This window comes from Oncorhynchus tshawytscha, linkage group LG12 (genome assembly GCF_018296145.1).
Source record: "Oncorhynchus tshawytscha isolate Ot180627B linkage group LG12, Otsh_v2.0, whole genome shotgun sequence".
In the NCBI taxonomy this organism is placed as follows: domain Eukaryota; kingdom Metazoa; phylum Chordata; class Actinopteri; order Salmoniformes; family Salmonidae; genus Oncorhynchus; species Oncorhynchus tshawytscha.
In genome coordinates, this window is record NC_056440.1 from 1,033,176 (window position 1) to 1,058,450 (window position 25,275).

The window sequence follows — 25,275 nt, forward strand, 5'->3', positions numbered from 1 at the left end:
AGTGACTCTGTTTTATTCACTGGTGTCAATGGGTTTCCCTGACTAAATAACAGTCAAAAATACATTTAAAAAAGGCCAAAAGGTAGTGCACTATATAGGGAATAGGGTGCCATTTGGGACTATTTGCTGCAGAGTTTGTCAGACAGGAAGTGTTTAGCCGGGATGATAAAGTCATGAGGAAAGTAAACAGTAGCTATAACAGCAGACTCATGTTACAGACAGACACAAAGCTGTTAACCTAACCTCCTCGGTACAAGGCGATTTTTAGACCCAGAGAGAGGTGGAAAAGTCAGTCAAATATCTCTGTGCTCTCTCTCTCTGTGTGCTCTCTCTCTCTCTGTGTGCCCTCTCTCTCTCTCTCTGTGTGCTCTCTCTCTCTCTCTCTCTCTCTCTCTGTGTGCTCTCTCTCTCTCTGTGTGCTCTCTCTCTCTCTGTGTGCTCTCTCTCTCTGTGTGCTCTGTGTCTCTCTCTCTCTCTCTCTCTGTGTGCTCTCTCTCTCTGTGTGCTCTCTCTCTGTGTGCTCTCTCTCTCTCTCTCTGTGTGCTCTCTCTCTCTCTGTGTGCTCTCTCTCTCTCTCTCTCTGTCTCTCTCTCTCTCTCTCTGTGCGCTCTCTCTCTCTCTGTGTGCTCTCTCTCTCTGCTCTCTCTCTCTCTCTGTGCTCTCTCTCTCTCTGTGCTCTCTCTGTGTCTCTCTGTGCTCTCTCTCTCTGTGTGCTCTCTCTCTCTCTCTCTGCTGTGCTCTCTCTCTCTGTGTGCTCTCTCTCTCTGTGTGCTCTCTCTCTCTCTGTGTGCTCTCTCTCTCTCTCTGTGCTCTCTCTCTCTCTCTGTGCTCTCTCTCTCTCTCTGTGTGCTCTCTCTCTCTCTGTGTGCTCTCTCTCTCTGTGCTCTCTCTCTCTCTGTGCTCTCTCTCTCTCTCTGTGTGCTCTCTCTCTGTGTGCTCTCTCTCTCTCTGTGTGCTCTCTCTCTCTGTGCTCTCTCTCTCTCTGTGCTCTCTCTCTGTGCTCTCTCTCTCTCTCTGTGCTCTCTCTCTCTCTCTGTGTGCTCTCTCTCTCTGTGTGCTCTCTCTCTCTCTCTCTGTGCTCTCTCTCTCTCTCTCTGTGCTCTCTCTCTCTGTGTGCTCTCTCTCTCTCTCTGTGCTCTCTCTCTCTGTGTGCTCTCTCTCTCTCTCTGTGCTGTGCTCTCTCTCTCTCTCTCTGTGCTCTCTCTCTCTCTGTGCTCTCTCTCTCTCTCTCTGTGCTCTCTCTCTGTACTCTCTCTCACTCTCTGTTCTTTCTCTCACTCTGTTCTTTCTCTCACTCTCTGTTCTTTCTCTCACTCTCTGTTCTTTCTCTCACTCTGTACTCTCTCTCACTCTCTGTTCTTTCTCTCACTCTGTTCTTTCTCTCACTCTCTGTTCTTTCTCTGTGACATATTTCTCACTCTTTCTTTCATGCTCTGCTCTCTCCTCAGACGACAACTTTATCTGCCTGAGAGAAAACACAGCTTGATATCTGGGAGAGATACGGAGCGTGACACGGTGACGTTAGGGTACGGTACTGTTAGAGAAATGACCCTTGTGCTACAGGACACTACAGACATACACAGACCCTGTTCACTGTTACACGCCTATTCAGCTGATACTGATAAACACTAGTCAGATATAAGGGAGAAAACAAAAGCAGTGTTTCAAAGCAACAACAAGATATTACAGAGAGACTATGACAGACATCTTTATCTTTCCACAGGCTAATGTTCAACTGAGACAAACCACCTCTATACATATATACTCTGTTTCCACAGGCTAATGTTCAACTGAGACAAACCACCTCTATACATATATACTCTGTTTCCACAGGCTAATGTTCAACTGAGACAAACCACCTCTATACATATACACAGTGAGCTGGGACAGTACTGGGACAGTGACACATGTTGTGTTGTTGTGGCTCTGTACTCCAGCACTTTGGATTTCAAATTATACAATAGCTAGAGGTTAAAGTGCAGATAATCATCTTTCATTTGAATGGGATCTTCATCCATACCGTTTAGAAAATTACAGTACTTTTTGTACAACACTGGGCATTCCCAAATGTATTGGAGTAAATTCATTTTCTAAATTCGTGATTTTTGTGCATCTAACTTTCTCATTCATCATTATTCCCGATTCATTCAGGATTATCCATTACCACGGTAACATCCACATTAACGTAGAAGTGTTTAGAAACATATTCTATTCTTATTTACAATAAAAGTGACTCCAAAATGGGACAATACATTGTTTATTATTTATTTATATTGGGCACAAAATCATCTGAAACACAACCAAAACAAACAGCAAATGCATCCAACAAGTTGGTCGAGTCACGAGCTTGATGTAGTCAATCCTTGCTAGGAATAAGGAACCAGATATTAACCCTGTAGTCAATGTGTGCTATGAATATGGGACCAGATATTAACCCTGTAGTCAATGTGTGCTATGAACGGGCCGCCCCCAGGTGGTGAGGGTAGGCAACAACATCTCCTCCCCGCTGATCCTCAACACTGGGGCCCCACAAGGGTGCGTTCTGAGCCCCCTCCTGTACTCCCTGTTCACCCACGACTGCGTGGCCATGCACGCCTCCAACTCAATCATCAAGTTTGCGGACGACACAACAGTGGTAGGCTTGATTACCAACAACGACGAGACGGCCTACAGGGAGGAGGTGAGGGCCCTCGGAGTGTGGTGTCAGGAAAATAACTCACACTCAACGTCAACAAAACTAAGGAGATGATTTGGACTTCAGGAAACAGCAGAGGGAACACCCCCCATCCACATCGATGGAACAGTAGTGGAGAGGGTAGCAAGTTTTAAGTTCCTCGGCATACACATCACAGACAAACTGAATTTCCACTCACACAGACAGCATCGTGAGGAAGGCTAGCAGCGCATCTTCAACCTCAGGAGGCTGAAGTTCAACTTGTCACCAAAAGCACTCACAAACTTCTACAGATGCACAATCGAGAGCATCCTGGCAGGCTGTTCACCGCCTGGTAGGCAACTGCACCGCCCTCAACCGTAAGGCTCTCCAGAGGGTAGTGAGGTCTGCACAACGCATCACCGGGGCAAACTACCTGCCCTCCAGGACACCTACACCACCCGATGCTACAGGAAGGCCATAAAGATCATCAAGGACATCAACCACCCGAGCCACTGCCTGTTCACCCCGCTGTCATCCAGAAGGCGAGGTCAGTACAGGTGCATCAAAGCTGGGACCGAGAGACTGAAAAACAGCTTCTATCTCAAGGCCATCAGACTGTTAAACAGGTTAACATTGAGTGGCTACTGATAACACTGTCATTTGACACTGACTCTACTCCAGCCACTTTAATCATGGGAATTGATGGGAAATTATGTAAATATATCACTAGCCACTTTAAACAATGCTACCTTATATAATGTTATTACCCTACATTGTTCATCTTTTATGCATACGTTGATACTGTACTCATTATATCATCGACTGCATCCTTATGTAATACATGTATCACTAGCCACTTTAACTATGCCACTTGGTTTACATACTTATCTCATATGTATATACTGTACATTGTTCGATATCATCTACAAAATCATCTGTATCTTGCCTATGCTGCTCTGTACCATCACTCATTCATATATCCTTATGTACATATTCTTTATCCCCTTACACTGTGTATAAGACAGTAGATTTTTTTTGGAATTGTTAGTTAGATTACTTGCTCGTTATTACTGCATTGTCGGAACTAGAAGCACAAGCATTTCGCTACACTCGCATTAACATCTGCCAACCATGTGTATGTGACAAATAAAATTTGATTTGATTTGAATATGGGACCAGAACCTTCTACTTTAATACACATACACAGTCACAGAGCCTTCAGAAAGTCACAAGCGTTTGACAATTTACACATTTTGTCACACACAATACCCCCGTAATGTCAAAGTGGAATTACGTTTTTCAAAAATGTTAACAAATTAATAAAAAATGAAAAGCTTAAATGTCTTCAGTCAATAAGTATTCAACCCCTTTGTTTTGGCAAGTCTAAATCAGTTCAGGAGTAAATATGTGCTTAACAAGTCACATAATAAGTGCAATAATAATGTTTAGCATGATTTTTGATTGGCTACCTCATCTCTGTACCCCACACAGATTCAACCACAGAGACCAGGGAGGTTTTCAATAACCTCGCAAAGAAGGGCACCTATTGGTAGATGGGTAAAAAACAAGCAGACATTGAATATCCCTTTGAACATGGTGAAGTTATCAATTACACGTTGGATGGTGTATCAATACACTCAGTCACTACAAAAATACAACTCATTTGCCAGAAGGGAAGGAAACTGCTCAGGGATTTCACCATGAAGCCAATGTTGACTTTAAAACAGTTACAGAGCTGCATGGCTGTGACAGGAGAAAACTGAGGATGGATCAACAACATTATAGTTACTCCACAATACGAACCTAAATGACAGTGAAAAGAAGGAAGCCTGTACAGAATAAAAATATTCCTAAACATGTGTTTGCAACAAGGCACTAAAGTAAAACTGCAAAAAATGTGGCAAAGCAATTTACTCTGTGTCCTGAATACAAAGTGTTATGTTTCGGGCAAATCCAACACATTACTGAGTACCACTCTGCATATTTTCAAACATAGTGGTGGCTGCATTATGTTATGGGTATGCTTGTAATAGTTAAAGACTGGGGAGTTTTTCAGGATGTAAAAGAAACAGAATAGAGCTAAACCTGGCTCAGTCTGCTTTCCACCAGACATTAGAAGATTAATTAACCTTTCAGCAGAACAATAACCTAAAACACAAGGCCAGATCTACACTGAAGTTGCTTCAGAAACAGTGAATGTTCCTGAGTGGCTGAGTTACAGTTTTGACTTAAATCAACTTGAAAATATATGGCCAGACTTGAAAATGGTTGTCTAGCAATGATCAACAACCAATTTGACAGAGCATGAAGAACTTTGAAAATAATAATTGGCAAATATTGTACAATCCAGGTGTGAAAAGCTCTGAGAGACTTACCCAGAAAGACTCACAGCTGTAATCACTGCCAAAGTTGATTCTAACATGTATAATACTTAGACTGCTCTGAAGTAGACACACATACAGCAACACACACTTCCAAACAGAGGCCCCTTTTCTGTCACACTGGCCTGGTATTTCCTGGCCCTGCCCTGCCCGGCCCGGCGGAGCCTCGTCACTTCAGCCTGCTAACATTCACCCTCCTCTCCACCATCTCTTCACCCTCACTCTCCACTCTCAACCCTCCTCTCCACCATGCCTGTCTCAGCTCAACATCCTCCTCATTACAACTATAGCAAGCACAACACAACAATCAGAACAGAACACATGCTAACAGAACACTGGACTACTGGACATTCTTAAAGAACACTGGACATTCCCAAAGAACACCGGACATTCTTTAAGAACACCGGACATTCCTAAAGAACACCGGACATTCCTAAAGAACACCGGACATTCCTAAAGAACACCGGACATTCTTTAAGAACACCGGACATTCCTAAAGAACACCGGACATTCCTAAAGAACACTGGACATTCCTAAAGAACACTGGACATTCCTAAAAAACACTGGACATTCTTAAAGAACACCGGACAATCCTAAAGAACACCGGACAATCCTAAAGAACACTGGACATTAGGTCAGTAACAAAAGTTTAAGGGCACAAGGCGAGACACCTGGAGATGGGTGGAGACAATCACAAAGACAGGTGAAACAGATCAGGGCGTGATACAAAGGGTTTCTGAATCGAATCCCCCTGCCAATAAGGTGAAAACCTGTGGTTCTGAGCAAGGCAGTTAGGCCAAACAACAACTGTAATAAATTTTAAAAAACAGTAATACCTTATTTACATAAGTATTCAGACCCTTTGCTATGAGACTCCAAATTGAGCTCAGGTGCATCCTGTTTCCATTGATCACAGGGCATCGTCCAGGTTAGGGTAGGGCGTCATTGTACATAAGAATTTGTTCTTAACCGACTAGTTAAATAAAGGTTAAATGTAATCAAATAAATCATCCTTGAGATGTTTCTACAACTTGGAGTCCACCTGTGGTAAATTCAATTGATTGGCCATGATTTGGAAAGGCCCACACCTGTCTATATAAAGGTTCCACAGTTGACAGTACATGTCAGAGCAAAAACCAAGCCACAAGGTCGAAGAAATTGTCTGTAAAGCTCCGAGATAGGATTGTGTCGAGGCACCGATCTGGGAAAAGGAACCAAAACAATTTGGAAACACCAAGATTCTTCCTAGAGCTGGCTGCCCAGCCAAACTGAACAATTGGGTGAGAAGGGCCTTTGTCAGGGAGGTGAACAATAACCCAATGTGGAGATGAGAGAACCTTCCAGAAGGACAACCATGTCTGCAGCACTCCACCAATCAGGTCCTTTATGGTAGAGTGGCCAGACAGAAGCCACTCCTCAGTAAAACGCAGATGACAGCCTTCTCGGAGTTTGCCAAAAGGCACCTAAAGACTCAGACCATGAGAAACAAGATTGATGAAAGCAAGATTGAACTATTTGGCCTGAATGCCAAGCGTCACGTCTGGAGGAAACCTGGCACCATCTCTACGGTGAAGCATGGTGGAGGCTGCACATGCTGTGGGTATGTTTTTCAGCAGCAGGGACTGGGAGACTAGTCAAGATCGAGGGAAAGATGAATGAAGCAAAGGACAGAGAGATCCTTGATGAAAACCTTCTCCAAAACGCTCAGGACCTCAGAGTGGGGAAAAAGTTCAACCTTCCAACAGGACAACGACCCTAAGCACACAGCCAAGACAACACAGGAGTGGCTTCGGATCAAGTCTCTGAATGTCCTTGAGTGGCCCGGCCAGAGCCTGGACTTGAACCCGGTCGAACATCTCTGAAGAGATCTGAAAATAGCTGTGCAGCGACGCTCCCCATACAACCTGACAGAGCTTGAGAGGATCTGCAGAGAAGAATGGGACCTTGTCTAGTAGACTCACGTTAACTAGCTAGCTAACTTAGCTGGGTCATTGTTGCCCATGCCAGGAAGTTATGCTTGCAAGCGTTTTAGCTAGGTAGCCGATGAAAAGAAAAACTAAACATGGACTGTATGACGACAGAGTGATAGACCATTTTAACAACATGAAAGAGAGGAGGATGGCATTTGTGTTCAACTAGTCTAGCAGTAGGGTGAGGCAAAAAAATCCTTGTTTAACTTGTGCACACATGCAAGCACACACACACACACAGAAATCAGTACCACCTGATATTTAGCAACATTGATTGGACTAAATTGTTTTTAGTATCTTTAAGTCTGTTTTCAGTTAAATAAAACGAAGCAAATATAGCCTTGAGTTGATGTTGAAATGGTGCTGGAATAGCGGAGGCAGGGCTCCTGTTGTCTTTGTGCTGACTTGATTTAACTCTGTGATCCTAAATCACTAGTTGTTTAGTAAACTGTTAAACATTAACTTGACCATGCAGCAGGTCATAAAACAGTTATGTGCAATATTTGCTTTGTGGACTTCCCCCAGACAGACAGGCGCTACGTGTGGACTTCCCCCAGACAGACAGGCGCTACGTGTGGACTTCCCCCAGACAGACAGGCGCTACGTGTGGACTTCCCCCAGACAGACAGACGCTACGTGTGGACTTCCCCCAGACAGACAGACAGACAGACGCTACGTGTGGACTTCCCCCCAGACAGACAGACGCTACGTGTGGACTTCCCCCAGACAGACAGACAAACGCTACGTGTGGACTTCCCCCAGACAGACAGACGCTACGTGTGGACTTCCCCAGACAGACAGACACTATGTGGACTTCCCCCAGACAGACAGACACTATGTGTGGACTTCCCCCAGACAGACAGAGACTATGTGTGGACTTCCCCCCAGACAGACAGACGCTACGTGTGGACTTCCCCCAGACAGACAGACACTACGTGTGGACTTCCCCAGACAGACAGACACTACGTGTGGACTTCCCCCAGACAGACAGACACTACGTGTGGACTTCCCCAGACAGACAGACACTATGTGTGGACTTCCCCCAGACAGACAGAGACTATGTGTGGACTTCCCCCAGACAGACAGACAGACTTCCCCCAGACAGACAGAGACTATGTGTGGACTTCCCCCAGACAGACAGACACTACGTGTGGACTTCCCAGACAGACAGAGACTACGTGTGGACTTCCCCCAGACAGACAGAGACTACGTGTGGACTTCCCCAGACAGACAGAGACTATGTGTGGACTTCCCCAGACAGACAGACAGACACTATGTGTGGACTTCCCCCAGACAGACAGACACTATGTGTGGACTTCAGACCCCAGACAGACAGACACTATGTGTGGACTTGGACCCCCAGACAGACAGACACTACGTGTGGACTTCCCCCCAGACAGACACTATGTGTGGACTTCCCCCAGACAGACAGAGACTATATGTGGACTTCTCCCAGACAGACAGAGACTATGTGTGGACTTCCCCCAGACAGACACTATGTGTGGACTTCCCCCAGACAGACACTATGTGTGGACTTCCCCCAGACAGATGTTGCTCGCTGGTTGTGATTTAACAAACACTATGTGTGGTTGAATTTATTCCTCCACTGTGTGACTGTTGTCTTTTTGTTGTCAAGGCCTTACTGTATAACACGGTGGCGTTTTAACCAATGGGTTATAGAGGAAACGCAATTATCACAACATACACTACAAAAGTATGTGGGACACCACTTCAAATGAGTGGATTCAGCTACTTCAGTCACACCCATTGCTGACAGGTGTATACCATCGAGCACGCAGCCATGCAATCTCCATAGACAAGCAAAGTTTGGTGGAGGAGGAATAATGGTCTGGGACTGTTTTGTCGGTTCGGGCCCCTTAGTTCCAGTGAAGGGAAATCTCAACACTACAGCATACAATCGCATTCTAGACGACTCTGTGCTCCAACTTTGTGGCATCAGTTTGGGGAAGGCCCTTTCCTGTTTCAACATGACAATGCCCCTGTGCAAAAAGGGAGATTCATACAGAAATGGTTTGTTGAGATCGGTGTGGAAGAACTTGACAGGCCTGCACAGAGCCCTGACCTCAACCCCATCAAACACCTTTAGGAATAATTGGAACGCCCTGGGTCTGAACCCAGCCCTGTTCAACTGGGTCCTGGAATTCCTGATGGGCTGTATCACCGCCTGGTACGGCAAATGCACCACCCACAACCGCAGGGCTTCTATCTCAAGGCCATGAGACTGTTAAATAGCCATCACTATCCGCTGCCTTATATACCATAGACTTGGAATCACTGGCCAATTCAATAATTGAACACTAGTAACTTTTAATAATGTTTAAATAATGTTAAAATACTGCTTTACAAAAGCTGAAGAACATACGCACATCCAGGTGCTGGAGTTGTAGACAAACAGACATTGAAAACACTGCACACTGCTGCTCGTGCTCCCAGGTGATATTTATTTACAACAACGTTTCCCCCTTAGGTCTTCATCAGGCATCCACATCACAGGTGGGGGTGGAAGGTCCTATATATAGGGGCAGTAGTCAGTGACATCACTTCCTGAAACAGGAGGTAACTAAATGTATACCATAGTTTCACAATATTAACATTCAATGTATCAAAATATATGAATACTTCTATACTCATTTCATATGTATATACTATATTCTATTCTACTGTATTTTAGACAATGCTACTCTGAATTTGCTCGATCTAAAATGTATATATTTCATAATTCCATTCTTTCAGATTTGTGTGTATTGTTGTGTATTGTTACATACTACTGCACTGTTGGAGCTAGGTACACAAGCATTTAGTTAGATATTACTGCACTGTTGGAGCTAGGAACACAAGCATTTAGTTAGATATTACTGTTGGAGCTAGGAACACAAGCATTTAGTTAGATGCTACTGCACTGTTGGAGCTAGGAACACAAGCATTTAGTTAGATATTACTGCACTGTTGGAGCTAGGAACACAAGCATTTAGTTAGATATTACTGTTGGAGCTAGGAACACAAGCGTTTAGTTAGATGCTACTGCACTGTTGGAGCTAGGAACACAAACATTTAGTTAGATATTACTGTTGGAGCTAGGAACACAAGCATTTAGTTAGATATTACTGCACTGTTGGAGCTAGGAACACAAGCATTTAGTTAGATATTACTGCACTGTTGGAGCTAGGAACACAAGCATTTAGTTAGATATTACTGCACTGTTGGAGCTAGGAACACAAGCATTTAGTTAGATATTACTGCACTGTTGGAGCTAGGAACACACTGCACTGTTGGAGCTAGGAACCAGCATTTAGTTAGATATTACTGCACTGTTGGAGCTAGGAACACAAGCATTTAGTTAGATATTACTGCAGTGTTGGAGCTAGGAACACAAACATTTAGTTAGATATTACTGTTGGAGCTAGGAACACAAGCATTTAGTTAGATATTACTGCACTGTTGGAGCTAGGAACACAAGCATTTAGTTAGATACTACTGCACTGTTGGAGCTAGGAACACAAGCATTTAGTTAGATATTACTGCATTGTTGGAGCTAGGAACACCAGCATTTAGTTAGATACTACTGCACTGTTGAAGCTAGGAACACAAGCATTTAGTTAGATATTACTGCAGTGTTGGAGCTAGGAACACAAGCATTTAGTTAGATATTACTGCACTGTTGGAGCTAGGAACACAAGCATTTAGTTAGATATTACTGCACTGTTGGAGCTAGGAACACCAGCATTTAGTTAGATATTACTGCACTGTTGGAGCTAGGAACACAAGCATTTAGTTAGATATTACTGCGGTGTTGGAGCAAGGAACACAAGCATTTAGTTAGATAGTACTGTTGGAGCTAGGAACACAAGCATTTAGTTAGATACTACTGCACTGTTGGAGGTAGGAACACAAGCATTTAGTTAGATATTACTGCAGTGTTGGAGCTAGGAACACAAGCATTTAGTTAGATATTACTGCACTGTTGGAGCTAGGAACACCAGCATTTAGTTAGATATTACTGCACTGTTGGAGCTAGGAACACAAGCATTTAGTTAGATATTACTGCACTGTTGGAGCTAGGAACACAAGCATTTAGTTAAATATTACTGCACTGTTGGAGCTAGGAACACAAGCATTTAGTTAGATATTACTGCACTGTTGGAGCTAGGAACACAAGCATTTAGTTAGATACTACTGCACTGTTGGAGCTAGGAACACAAGCATTTAGTTAGATACTACTGCACTGTTGGAGCTAGGAACACAAGCATTTAGTTAGATATTACTGCACTGTTGGAGCTAGGAACACAAGCATTTAGTTAGATATTACTGCAGTGTTGGAGCTAGGAACACAAGCATTTAGTTAGATATTACTGTTGGAGCTAGGAACACAAGCATTTAGTTAGATACTACTGCACTGTTGGAGCTAGGAACACAAGCATTTAGTTAGATATTACTGCACTGTTGGAGCTAGGAACACCAGCATTTAGTTAGATATTACTGCACTGTTGGAGCTAGGAACACAAGCATTTAGTTAGATATTACTGCACTGTTGGAGCTAGGAACACAAGCATTTAGTTAAATATTACTGCACTGTTGGAGCTAGGAACACAAGCATTTAGTTAGATATTACTGCACTGTTGGAGCTAGGAACACAAGCATTTAGTTAGATACTACTGCACTGTTGGAGCTAGGAACACAAGCATTTAGTTAGATACTACTGCACTGTTGGAGCTAGGAACACAAGCATTTAGTTAGATATTACTGCACTGTTGGAGCTAGGAACACAAGCATTTAGTTAGATATTACTGCAGTGTTGGAGCTAGGAACACAAGCATTTAGTTAGATATTACTGTTGGAGCTAGGAACACAAGCATTTAGTTAGATACTACTGCACTGTTGGAGCTAGGAACACAAGCATTTAGTTAGATAATACTGCACTGTTGGAGCTAGGAACACAAGCATTTAGTTAGATATTACTGCACTGTTGGAGCTAGGAACACAAGCATTTAGTTAGATATTACTGTTGGAGCTAGGAACACAAGCGTTTAGTTAGATGCTACTGCACTGTTGGAGCTAGGAACACAAGCATTTAGTTAGATATTACTGCACTGTTGGAGCTAGGAACACAAGCATTTAGTTAGATACTACTGCACTGTTGGAGCTAGGAACACCAGCATTTAGTTAGATATTACTGCACTGTTGGAGCTAGGAACACAAGCATTTAGTTAGATATTACTGCAGTGTTGGAGCTAGGAACACAAACATTTAGTTAGATATTACTGTTGGAGCTAGGAACACAAGCATTTAGTTAGATACTACTGCACTGTTGGAGCTAGGAACACAAGCATTTAGTTAGATATTACTGCAGTGTTGGAGCTAGGAACACAAGCATTTAGTTAGATATTACTGCACTGTTGGAGCTAGGAACACAAGCATTTAGTTAGATATTACTGCACTGTTGGAGCTAGGAACACAAGCATTTAGTTAGATATTACTGCACTGTTGGAGCTAGGAACACAAGCATTTAGTTAGATACTACTGCACTGTTGGAGCTAGGAACACAAGCATTTAGTTAGATACTACTGCACTGTTGGAGCTAGGAACACAAGCATTTAGTTAGATATTACTGCACTGTTGGAGCTAGGAACACAAGCATTTAGTTAGATATTACTGCAGTGTTGGAGCTAGGAACACAAGCATTTAGTTAGATATTACTGTTGGAGCTAGGAACACAAGCATTTAGTTAGATACTATACTGTTACTGAACACAGCATTTAGTTGTTGGAGCTAGGAACACAAGCATTTAGTTAGATATTACTGCACTGTTGGAGCTAGGAACACAGGCATTTAGTTAGATATTACTGCACTGTTGGAGCTAGGAACACAAGCATTTAGTTAGATATTACTGCACTGTTGGAGCTAGGAACACAGGCATTTAGTTAGATATTACTGCACTGTTGGAGCTAGGAACACAAGCATTTAGTTAGATATTACTGCACTGTTGGAGCTAGGAACACAGGCATTTAGTTAGATACTACTGCACTGTTGGAGCTAGGAACACAAGCATTTAGTTAGATACTACTGCACTGTTGGAGCTAGGAACACAAGCATTTAGTTAGATATTACTGCACTGTTGGAGCTAGTTGGAGCTAGGAACACAAGCATTTAGTTAGATATTACTGCAGTGTTGGAGCTAGGAACACAAGCATTTAGTTAGATATTACTGTTGGAGCTAGGAACACAAGCATTTAGTTAGATACTACTGCACTGTTGGAGCTAGGAACACAAGCATTTAGTTAGATAATACTGCACTGTTGGAGCTAGGAACACAAGCATTTAGTTAGATATTACTGCACTGTTGGAGCTAGGAACACAAGCATTTAGTTAGATATTACCGCAGTGTTGGAGCTAGGAACACAAGCATTTAGTTAGATATTACTGCAGTGTTGGAGCTAGGAACTCAAGCATTTAGTTAGATATTACTGTTGGAGCTAGGAACACAAGCATTTAGTTAGATACTACTGCACTGTTGGAGCAAGGAACACAAGCATTTAGTTAGATATTACTGCACTGTTGGAGCTAGGAACACCAGCATTTAGTTAGATACTACTGCACTGTTGGAGCTAGGAACACAAGCATTTAGTTAGATATTACTGCAGTGTTGGAGCTAGGAACACAAGCATTTAGTTAGATATTAATGCATTGTTGGAGCTAGGAACACCAGCATTTAGTTAGATATTACTGCACTGTTGGAGCTAGGAACACCAGCATTTAGTTAGATATTACTGCACTGTTGGAGCTAGGAACACAAGCATTTAGTTAGATATTACTGCACTGTTGGAGCTAGGAACACAAGCATTTAGTTAGATATTACTGCAGTGTTGGAGCTAGGAACACAAGCATTTAGTTAGATATTACTGTTGGAGCTAGGAACACAAGCATTTAGTTAGATACTACTGCACTGTTGGAGCTAGGAACACAAGCATTTAGTTAGATACTACTGCACTGTTGGAGCTAGGAACACAAGCATTTAGTTAGATATTACTGCACTGTTGGAGCTAGGAACACAAGCATTTAGTTAGATACTACTGCACTGTTGGAGCTAGGAACACAAGCATTTAGTTAGATATTACTGCAGTGTTGGAGCTAGGAACACAAGCATTTAGTTAGATATTACTGCAGTGTTGGAGCTAGGAACTCAAGCATTTAGTTAGATATTACTGTTGGATCTAGGAACACAAGCATTTAGTTAGATACTACTGCACTGTTGGAGCTAGGAACACAAGCATTTAGTTAGATATTACTGCACTGTTGGTGCTAGGAACACCAGCATTTAGTTAGATACTACTGCACTGTTGGAGCTAGGAACACAAGCATTTAGTTAGATATTACTGCATTGTTAGAGCTAGGAACACCAGCATTTAGTTAGATATTACTGCACTGTTGGAGCTAGGAACACCAGCATTTAGTTAGATATTACTGCACTGTTGGAGCTAGGAACACAAGCATTTAGTTAGATATTACTGCACTGTTGGAGCTAGGAACACAAGCATTTAGTTAGATATTACTGCACTGTTGGAGCTAGGAACACAAGCATTTAGTTAGATATTACTGCACTGTTGGAGCTAGGAACACAAGCATTTAGTTAGATATTACTGCACTGTTGGAGCTAGGAACACAAGCATTTAGTTAGATATTACTGTTGGAGCTAGGAACACAAGCATTTAGTTAGATATTACTGCACTGTTGGAGCTAGGAACACAAGCATTTAGTTAGATATTACTGTTGGAGCTAGGAACACAAGCATTTAGTTAGATACTACTGCACTGTTGGAGCTAGGAACACAAGCATTTAGTTAGATATTACTGCACTGTTGGAGCTAGGAACACAAGCATTTAGTTAGATATTACTGCACTGTTGGAGCTAGGAACACAAGACACTGTCGCGACACCCGCAATAACACCTGCAAAACATGTGTATGTGACCAGTAAAATTTGACTTGATTTGGGAAAAACAGCCAACAAGGCAGCAGCTAATACAAAAACAAATCCTAACAACCCTGGTCCTGTCAGACTACTGTCTCTAATCCTAACAACCCTGGTCCTGTCAGACTACTGTCTCTAATCCTAACAACCCTGGTCCTGTCAGACCACTGTCTCTAATCCTAACAACCCTGGTCCTGTCAGACTACTGTCTCTAATCCTAACAACCCTGGTCCCGTCAGACTACTGTCTCTAATCCTAACAACCCTGGTCCTGTCAGACTACTGTCTCTAATCCTAACAACCCTGGTCCTGTCAGACTACTGTCTCTAATCCTAACAACCCTGGTCCCGTCAGACTACTGTCTCTAATCCTAACAACCCTGGTCCTGTCAGACTACTGTCTCTAATCCTAACAACCCTGGTCCTGTCAGACTACTGTCTCTAATCCTAACAACCCTGGTCCTGTCAGACTACTGTCTCTAATCCTAACAACCCTGGTCCTGTCAGACTACTGTATCTAATCCTAACAACCCTGGTCCTGTCAGACTACTGTATCTAATCCTAACAACCCTGGTCCTGTCAGACTACTATCTCTAATCCTAACAACCCTGGTCCTGTCAGACTACTGTATCTAATCCTAACAACCCTGGTCCTGTCAGACTACTGTATCTAATCCTAACAACCCTGGTCCTGTCAGACTACTGTATCTAGTCCTAACAACCCTGGTCCTGTCAGACTACTATCTCTAATCCTAACAACCCTGGTCCTGTCAGACTACTGTATCTAATCCTAACAACCCTGGTCCTGTCAGACTACTGTATCTAATCCTAACAACCCTGGTCCTGTCAGACTACTGTCTCTAATCCTAACAACCCTGGTCCAGTCAGACTACTGTCTCTAATCCTAACAACCCTGGTCCTGTCAGACTACTGTCTCTAATCCTAACAACCCTGGTCCTGTCAGACTACTGTCTCTAATCCTAACAACCCTGGTCCTGTCAGACTACTGTCTCTGTAACAACCCTGGTCCTAATACCTAACAACAACCCTGGTCCTGTCAGACTACTGTCTCTAATCCTAACAGCCCTGGTCCTGTCAGACTACTGTATCTAATCCTAACAACCCTGGTCCTGTCAGACTACTGTATCTAATCCTAACAACCCTGGTCCTGTCAGACTACTGTATCTAATCCTAACAACCCTGGTCCTGTCAGACTACTATCTCTAATCCTAACAACCCTGGTCCTGTCAGACTACTGTCTCTAATCCTAACAACCCTGGTCCTGTCAGACTACTGTCTCTAATCCTAACAACCCTGGTCCTGTCAGACTACTGTATCTAATCCTAACAACCCTGGTCCTGTCAGACTACTGTCTCTAATCCTAACAACCCTGGTCCTGTCAGACTACTGTCTCTAATCCTAACAACCCTGGTCCTGTCAGACTACTGTCTCTAATCCTAACAACCCTGGTCCTGTCAGACTACTGTCTCTAATCCTAACAACCCTGGTCCTGTCAGACTACTGTCTCTAATCCTAACAACCCTGGTCCTGTCAGACTACTGTATCTAATCCTAACAACCCTGGTCCTGTCAGACTACTGTATCTAATCCTAACAACCCTGGTCCTGTCAGACTACTATCTCTAATCCTAACAACCCTGGTCCTGTCAGACTACTGTATCTAATCCTAACAACCCTGGTCCTGTCAGACTACTGTCTCTAATCCTAACAACCCTGGTCCTGTCAGACTACTGTCTCTAATCCTAACAACCCTGGTCCTGTCAGACTACTGTCTCTAATCCTAACAACCCTGGTCCTGTCAGACTACTGTCTCTAATCCTAACAACCCTGGTCCTGTCAGACTACTGTCTCTAATCCTAACAACCCTGGTCCTGTCAGTCTAACAACCCTGGTCCTGTCAGTCTACTGTCTCTAAACCTAACAACCCTGGTCCTGTCAGACTACTGTATCTAATCCTAACAACCCTGGTCCTGTCAGACTACTGTCTCTAATCCTAACAACCCTGGTCCTGTCAGTCTAACAACCCTGGTCCTGTCAGACTACTGTCTCTAATCCTAACAACCCTGGTCCTGTCAGACTACTGTCTCTAATCCTAACAACCCTGGTCCTGTCAGTCTACTGTCTCTAAACCTAACAACCCTGGTCCTGTCAGACTACTGTCATATCTAGATGGGTTTATTTAGCCAGGACAAACACACACACACATAAAAACACACAACCTCAGACTGGAGTTAGTTAGGAAACCCCTAGACTAGAGAACAAATGATAAGTATTAAGGCCAATATTTTTCTCCAATATTAGCCTTTCCTAGTCTATCGCCCATCAGCCCTTGATTATCAAGCGCAGCCATTCTCCCCTTTATAGCGCAAGAGCACTTGCCTCTCATGTCCAATGAGCTTATTAACTCAATGAATGCAGTTCTATAGATGATATATTCATCTGTATTGTGAGCAGGCCTTTGACATCTTAATGTACCCAGTTGATCAAGAGACGTACCATTCGGATAAAATGATTATCATAATGTAGTAGATTATTAAAAAAAACAAATGTTCATTTTACCAAAGTCCCTATGGGACTCCCAATCACGGCCGGATGTGATACAGCCTGGAATCGAACCAGGAACTGTAGTGACGCCTCTTGCACCGAGATGCAGTGCCTTAGACTGCTGCGCCACTCAGGAGCCCGGTTGCATAATTTATTTGTTACTGCATACATGGCACTCTGGGAAAATGTCTCATCAAGATGCTGAAATGTTATATTTATTAGTGGCATAAAATATCATCCATTGGCACCTAAAAATCTGTATCGGTCCTTAAAAAACAATATTGGTTGTTCACTAACACAGACAGTGATACGGACTGAACACAGACACACAAACAAACACAAACAAACTAACAAACACAAACAAACACTAACAAACACTAACAAACACTAACAAACACTAACAAACTCTAACAAACACTAACAAACACTAACAAACTCTAACAGCTGTTGGGTCGCTGGGAAGTGTGTGTGATGGAAAACACATTAAGGCATTTCGCACCTACATGACACACACATCTAAGCACTAAGGACCTGGACCATAAACACCACACAGCGCCTCTTCCCCTCTGGAGGCTGGAAAGATTAAGCACTAAGGACCTGGACCATAAACACCACACAGCGCCTCTTCCCCTCTGGAGGCTGGAAAGATTAAGCACTAAGGACCTGGTCCATAAACACCACACAGCGCCTCTTCCCCTCTGGAGGCTGGAAAGATTAAGCACTAAGGACCTGGTCCATAAACACCACACAGCGCCTCTTCCCCTCTGGAGGCTGGAAAGATTAAGCACTAAGGACCTGGTCCATAAACACCACACAGCGCCTCTTCCCCTCTGGAGGCTGGAAAGATTAAGCACTAAGGACCTGGTCCATAAACACCACACAGCGCCTCTTCCCCTCTGGAGGCTGGAAAGATTAAGCACTAAGGACCTGGACCATAAACACCACACAGCGCCTCTTCCCCTCTGGAGGCTGGAAAGATTAAGCACTAAGGACCTGGTCCATAAACACCACACAGCGCCTCTTCCCCTCTGGAGGCTGGAAAGATTAAGCACTAAGGACCTGGTCCATAAACACCACACAGCGCCTCTTCCCCTCTGGAGGCTGGAAAGATTAAGCACTAAGGACCTGGACCATAAACACCACACAGCGCCTCTTCCCCTCTGGAGGCTGGAAAGATTAAGCACTAAGGACCTGGTCCATAAACACCACACAGCGCCTCTTCAAGGGCAAGTTCTACAGCTGCATCATCACTTGGTATGACAAATCTACTGCCCTTGACCGCAAAGAGCTACAGTGGCACACAGCCCAAAGACATCACTGCTCTCTGTCATCCAGATGGTGTTAGAAGAAGACACGAACATTTGCCAAAGACTCCACTCCCCAAAGCCATACACTGTTCTCTCTGCTACCACACAGAAAGCCGGGGAGTCAAGTCTAGGTCCAAGAGGTTCCTTAACAGCTTCCACCCCCAAGCCATTAGACTGCTGAACAATTAATCAAATGGCCACCCGGACTATTACATTAACCCCCTGTTTTTACACTGCTGCTGCTCGCTGTTTATTATCTATGTAGTCACTTCACCCCTACCTACATATACAAATGACCTTTAACCTGTACTACTGTTTATTATCTATGCGTAGTCATTTCACCCCTACCTACATATACAAATTACCTTTAACCTGTACTACTGTTTATTATCTATGCGTAGTCATTTCACCCCTACCTACATATACAAATGACCTTTAACCTGTACTACTGTTTATTATCTATGCGTAGTCATTTCACCCCTACCTACATGTACAAATGACCTTTAACCTGTACTACTGTTTATTATCTATGTATAGTCACTTCACCCCTACCTACATATACAAATGACCTTTAACCTGTACTACTGTTTATTATCTATGCGTAGTCACTTCACCCCTACCTACATATACAAATGACCTTTAACCTGTACTACTGTTTATTATCTATACGTAGTCATTTCACCCCTACCTACATATACAAATGACCTTTAACCTGTACTACTGTTTATTATCTATGTATAGTCACTTCACCCCTACCTACATGTACAAATGACCTCAACTAACCTGTACCCCCGCACATTGACTAATCTGTACATACAGTTGAAGTCGGAGGTTTACATAGGCTGGAGTCATTAAAACTCATTTTTCAACCACTCCACACATTTCTTGTTAACCAACTATAGTTTTGGCAAGTCAGTTAGGACATCTACTTTGTGCATGACAAGTAATTTTTCCAACAATTCTTCACAGACAGATTATTTCACTGTATCACAATTCCAGTGGGTCAGAAGTTTACATACACTAAGTTGACTGTGCCTTTAAACAGCTTGGAAAATTCCAGAAAAATGATGTCATGGCTTTAGAAGCTTCTGTTTGGCTAATTGTCATCATTTGAGTCAATTTGAGGTGTACCTGTGGATGTATTTCAAGGACTACCTTCAAACTCAGTGCCTCTTTGCTTGACATCATGGAAAAATTTAAAGAAATCAGACAAGACCTCTCTGGTTCATCCTTGGGAGGCAATTTCCAAACGCCTGAAGGTACCACGTTCATCTGTACAAACAACAGTACGCAAGTATAAACACCATGGGACCACGCAGCCGTCTTACCGTTCAGGAAGGAGACGCGTTCTGACTCCTAGAGATGAACATACTTTGGTGCGAAAGTGTGCGTCAAAAAGTGTCAAAAGGTCAGTGTGTCAAATCGGAGGGCCTGTTGTCCGGACCTCTGGCAGTCTCTGTGGGGGTGCCACAGGGTTCAATTCTCAGCCCAAATCTTTTCTCTGTATATATCGATGTCACTCTTGCTGCAGGTGATTCCCTGATCCACCTCTACTCAGACAACACCATTCTGTATATAACTGGCCCTTATTTGGACACTGTGTTAACAAACCTCCAGACGAGCTTCAATGCCATACAACACTCCTCCCTGTATATAGCTCCACATTGATCTGGTATTTGATACACAGAACAATACAGAACAAGTATTTGATACACTGCCGATTTTGTAGGTTTTACTACTTACAAAGCATGTAGAGGTCTGTAATCTTGGCCAACAACCTCCTTCCCTCAGTAAGAGCATTGAAGATGGGCCGTGGCTGGGTCTTCCAGCATGACAACGACCCGAAACACACAGCCAGGGCAACTAAGGAGTGGCTCCGTAAGAAGCATCTCAAGGTCCTGGAGTGGCCTAGCCAGTCTCCAGACCTGAACCCAATAGAACATCTTTGGAGGGAGCTGAAAGTCCGTATTGCCCAGTGACAGCCCCGAAACCTGAAGGATCTGGAGAAGGTCTGTATGGAGGAGTGGGCCAAAATCCCTGCTGCAGTGTGTGCAAACCTGGTCAAGAACTACAGGAAACGTATGATCTCTGTAATTGCAAACAAAGGTTTCTGTACCAAATATTAAGTTCTGCTTTTCTGATGTATCAAATACTTATGTCATGCAATAAAATGCAAATGAATTACTTAAAAATCATACAATGTGATTTTCTGGATTCACAGTTGAAGTGTACCTATGATAAAAATGACAGACCTCTACATGCTTTGTAAGTAGGAAAACCTGCAGTGTATCAAATACTTGTTCTCCCCACTGTAGCTCCACATTGATCTGGTACTGGTACTCCCTGTATTTTTTATTTTACCTTACCTTTATTTAACTAGGCAAGTCAGTTAAGAACAAATTCTTATTTTCAATGACGGCCTCGTCACGCGCGGCTCCAGCCGCAGGACGCAGTCAAAAGGGACGAACCCGGGGATCAGGAGCAGACCAGGAACCATCACCCCAGCTGAGGCACGGGAACCTGTCGAGTCAGCTGGAGGCGCGGGAACCTGTCGATCCGGCCGAGGCAGGGGAGCCTGTCGATCCGGCCGAGGCAGGGGAGCCTGTCGATCCGGCCGAGGCAGGGGAGCCTGTCGATCCGGCCGAGGCCGGGGAGCCTGTCGATCCGGCCGAGGCCCGGGGAGCCTGGTGATCCGGCCTCACAGGTTCCCGCGTCTCCAGCTGACTCGACAGGTTCCCGTGCCTCAGCTGGGGTGATGGTTCCTGGTCTGCTCCTGATCCCCGGGTTCGTCCCTCTTGACTGCGTCCTGCGGCTGGAGCCGCGCATCGGGGAGGGTGTACTGCCACGTATACTCCCTCTCCAGCCTCTAGGTCATCAGGCTGCTGACTATCCTGTACACCTATCACCATCGTCTCGCTCACCTGCGCCTCATGACACTCACCTGGACTCCATCACCTCCTTGATTATCTTCCCTATATCTGTCACTCCCCTTGGTTCTTTCTTCGGGTGTTATTGACTGTTTTCGTTTCGGTGCGTTGTTTGCGTTTCCTTTATTTATTAAAACACTCCCTGAATTTGTTTCCCGACTCTCAGCGCACTCCTTACACCAAGGATCAGGCAGAGCTCCTTTTATCAGAGCAACTGCAAGGAAGCTTAACCTCCGGATGAAACCAGAGAGAAAAAGTTAAAGATTATACACTCCACCTACACAAAGAGCTGTTTACCCCTGCTAGGGGGAGGCAAGCTAACCAAGGAGATATGGGTAATTATCCCTTAAAGTATTGTACAAACAAGCACAGATTCTAACCAGGTTTTCACAGCCGATGTGTCTCAGATAGGCAGGGTCAGATCTTTACAGCCTAAACAGACAGGACAAGAATTCAACCTGGCTTTTAGTGCCCAGAGATAAGGACCAATCACAAATCACTCCTTCAGTGGGGTGTACAAAGAGGACAACTGAGGAAAATGACCCGTGACTGGAAAATGACCCGTGACTGCCCGTGACTGTGGAAAATGACCCGTGACTGCCCGTGACGGTGGAAAATGACCCGTGACTGCCCGTGACGGTGGAAAATGACCCGTGACTGTGGAAAATGACCAGTGACTGTGGAAAATGACTAGTGACTGTGGAAAATGACTAGTACTTTCAACTCAAGCATTTCCATATCATTAGACTGTAACAAAACCATTTTCATCATAAAGCTATATAAACTGTAAAGCAGCAGAGAGGGTGAAAGGAGAGGGAGAGAGGAGCTACTGACAGAGAGATGCTCCCCAAAACATTATACCACCACAGACACACGCACGAACACACACACACACACACACACACACACGACTGACCAATAATCTCCAAGGTTTCCAAGGTTTCCTGCTCCATGGGTTGTTGGTATACACACCTGTAGAGGAGGGAGGAGAACCTTAAAATAGGCCTGCTGCCACTCACATGCACATACATTTTCTTAAATAAACTATTTTCAATTGAAATCCTAATACAACCAAGTAGATGGTCAACATCAGAAGACAAACCTGTATACCGAGTCACCTGACTGGTTAATCTGAGTAAAAGGGCTTAAAAAGGGCCCCAGATGTTCATTATTATATCAGTTAGCGGGTGAAGTATGGGGGAAAGCTAACATGGCAGTCAGAGGCTTTAGGTAACTGCCATTTTGCAGCAAAACAACATATGGCTGACCGAGTCATAATAGGGAGGCCATTTTCAAGTGGCTTGCCACTAAAACGTTTAACCGTATGTAGCCATAACAACATCGGTGAACTAGACCACTTTAGCTGATCAGTGACATTTATAGACATTGTTTAAGCAAACAGTTTCAACTCTATTGCATCATTTAAAAGGTAAATAGAGGAAAGTATTCAACTGTAGCTGAATAAATGTTTGCCAATATTTAAACCTGCAGCATGCGCATGTAGCCTCGGCCCAAATGTACTTCCACTTCAAAATAGACTCAAACTAAGAGTCCTGGTTAAATATACCAGCATGGCAGGTCACATTTCAGAGCTAATTATACTATCTGAAAGATGAAGGAGCTTTCAGTTGCACTATGCTATGTTCTAGAACGAGTCATATATATATAAACTGGACTAGGGGAACATTCGAGGGAACGAGTCATATATATATTAACTGGACTAGGGGAACATTCGAGGGAACGAGTCATATATATATAAACTGGACTAGGGGAACATTCGAGGGAACGAGTCATATATATATAAACTGGACTAGGGGAACATTCTCGAGGGAATGCGTAAACTACCCAGCTAGCACATTTGGTTCCTTGGAAGTCGTAGTAAAATATGTTTTTGGTTTAACATAGAGCTCCACAGTGGAGATGTCATAATACCCATAAAACCTAGCGGTTGAAACAGGGAAATGGTTCCATTTGTTTTACCACCATACATTTTTCCCATAGGGAGAAAAACGTAAAATAAGGGCTGTGTTTCGAGTAGGCTTACCATGGCGTGATGTTTTAATTACCATGTAAATATCTCTCGGACAAGGTGACTTTGATCAATATATTCAGCTCTATTTACTCTCAGACTCGAGAATGCAAATCAGCATCAAAGTAGACGACATGCAAAACTTCAAATCCCTGCCAGCTCCTGCATGTCATCTCTAGCTGACACCGTTGCTAACAGGTATTGTGTCAATTTCAAACTTATACAAGACAGTTCACAGAATAAACACTCTAAAAAACATAGCCAGTTTAATCATTATAGTTCATCCAGAGTTTCTTACCTTTGCCTTGATTCGGCAGTCTTGTCCAGAGCATCATGGCATTTGTGTTCTGTATGATAGCCACATTAGAATTTCATTTTGGGGAGTAAATAAGGGCAAATATATTAATAAAAGTCCCCTTGTCCTACAGAGCTTTACAAAATTATGAAAACGGCACGCCAGGATAAGCCTGCATGAAACACGGCCCTTATTTCAGGTGTTTCTAACATGTATGGTGGAAAAACTATTGGAACCGTTTCTCTGTTTGACCTCTAGGTTTTATGGGTATTACGACTCATACTGTGGTACTCTATTGGTTGTGGGAATAAAGCCAGTGTTTTTTTAAACATTCTGAGAACAGAAGTGAACATTTGGCCCGGTTTGGGAACGTTTATTTTAAGGTTACAGAGTGGTTCGGAGAATGTTTTACTCTGGTTCCTAGACAGTTTTCCTGGGAGGTTTCGATTTACACCCCGAGATTGAAATTATTTGGAGGTTTTTCAATAACTTCCTTTAACTCAAAGCACAGATAGGACACATGGAAATTCATTTCCTGAAGCATTGATCAAGCAAACACGTCTTTTTTTTACTGTGTCACGGCATCAGTGAGATTCAAACCTGTAACGGTGTGTTCTTCATCCATGGAATCAGTCCACTGAGCCACCAGGATGGAGCTAGCATGCCATGTTTTTATATCTCATACAAGGCTGTTCATTTTAGTCTACTAAAACACACCCCATTTCAAAAGGAAACTTGTGCTCATTAAGATCAAGTGTGGCCAATTAGAGAAGAAGGTGGATAGAGAGAGTTTTGTTGATGCGGAGAACGGAATATAAAATGTTTTTAAATAACATTCTTAGAATGTTACTAAAGTTCTTAACGTTCTCTGAACAATTTGAGAACACGACTTTAAATAGAACCATGAGGAAACGCCATGCTGCAAGTACTGAAATTCCCAACAGAATAACGTTGTTTCTTAACGTTCTCTGAACTATTTGAGAACATTCCCAATAACCATAGGATGACCACACTCTCACCAAGATCTAAGAAACATATGGTTCCCAGAACGCTGTGGGAAGGCTGTATGTAGAATAACCATAGGACGACCACACTCTCACCAAGATCTAAGAAACATATGGTTCCCAGAACGCTGTGGGAAGGCTGTATGTAGAATAACCATAGG

General features: G+C 43.4%; 1 protein-coding gene across 1 annotated transcript in view; it reads right to left on the reverse strand.

Moving 5' to 3' along the window:
• Positions 1-25,275, reverse strand: part of kank1a (KN motif and ankyrin repeat domains 1a) — a 152,069-nt gene that overhangs the window by 75,203 nt on the left and 51,591 nt on the right. Inside the window, 1 exon segment of the mRNA XM_042331166.1 lies at positions 22,703-22,758. Within this exon segment, the coding sequence (XP_042187100.1) occupies positions 22,703-22,739 (37 nt within the window). The 5' untranslated portion in view covers positions 22,740-22,758.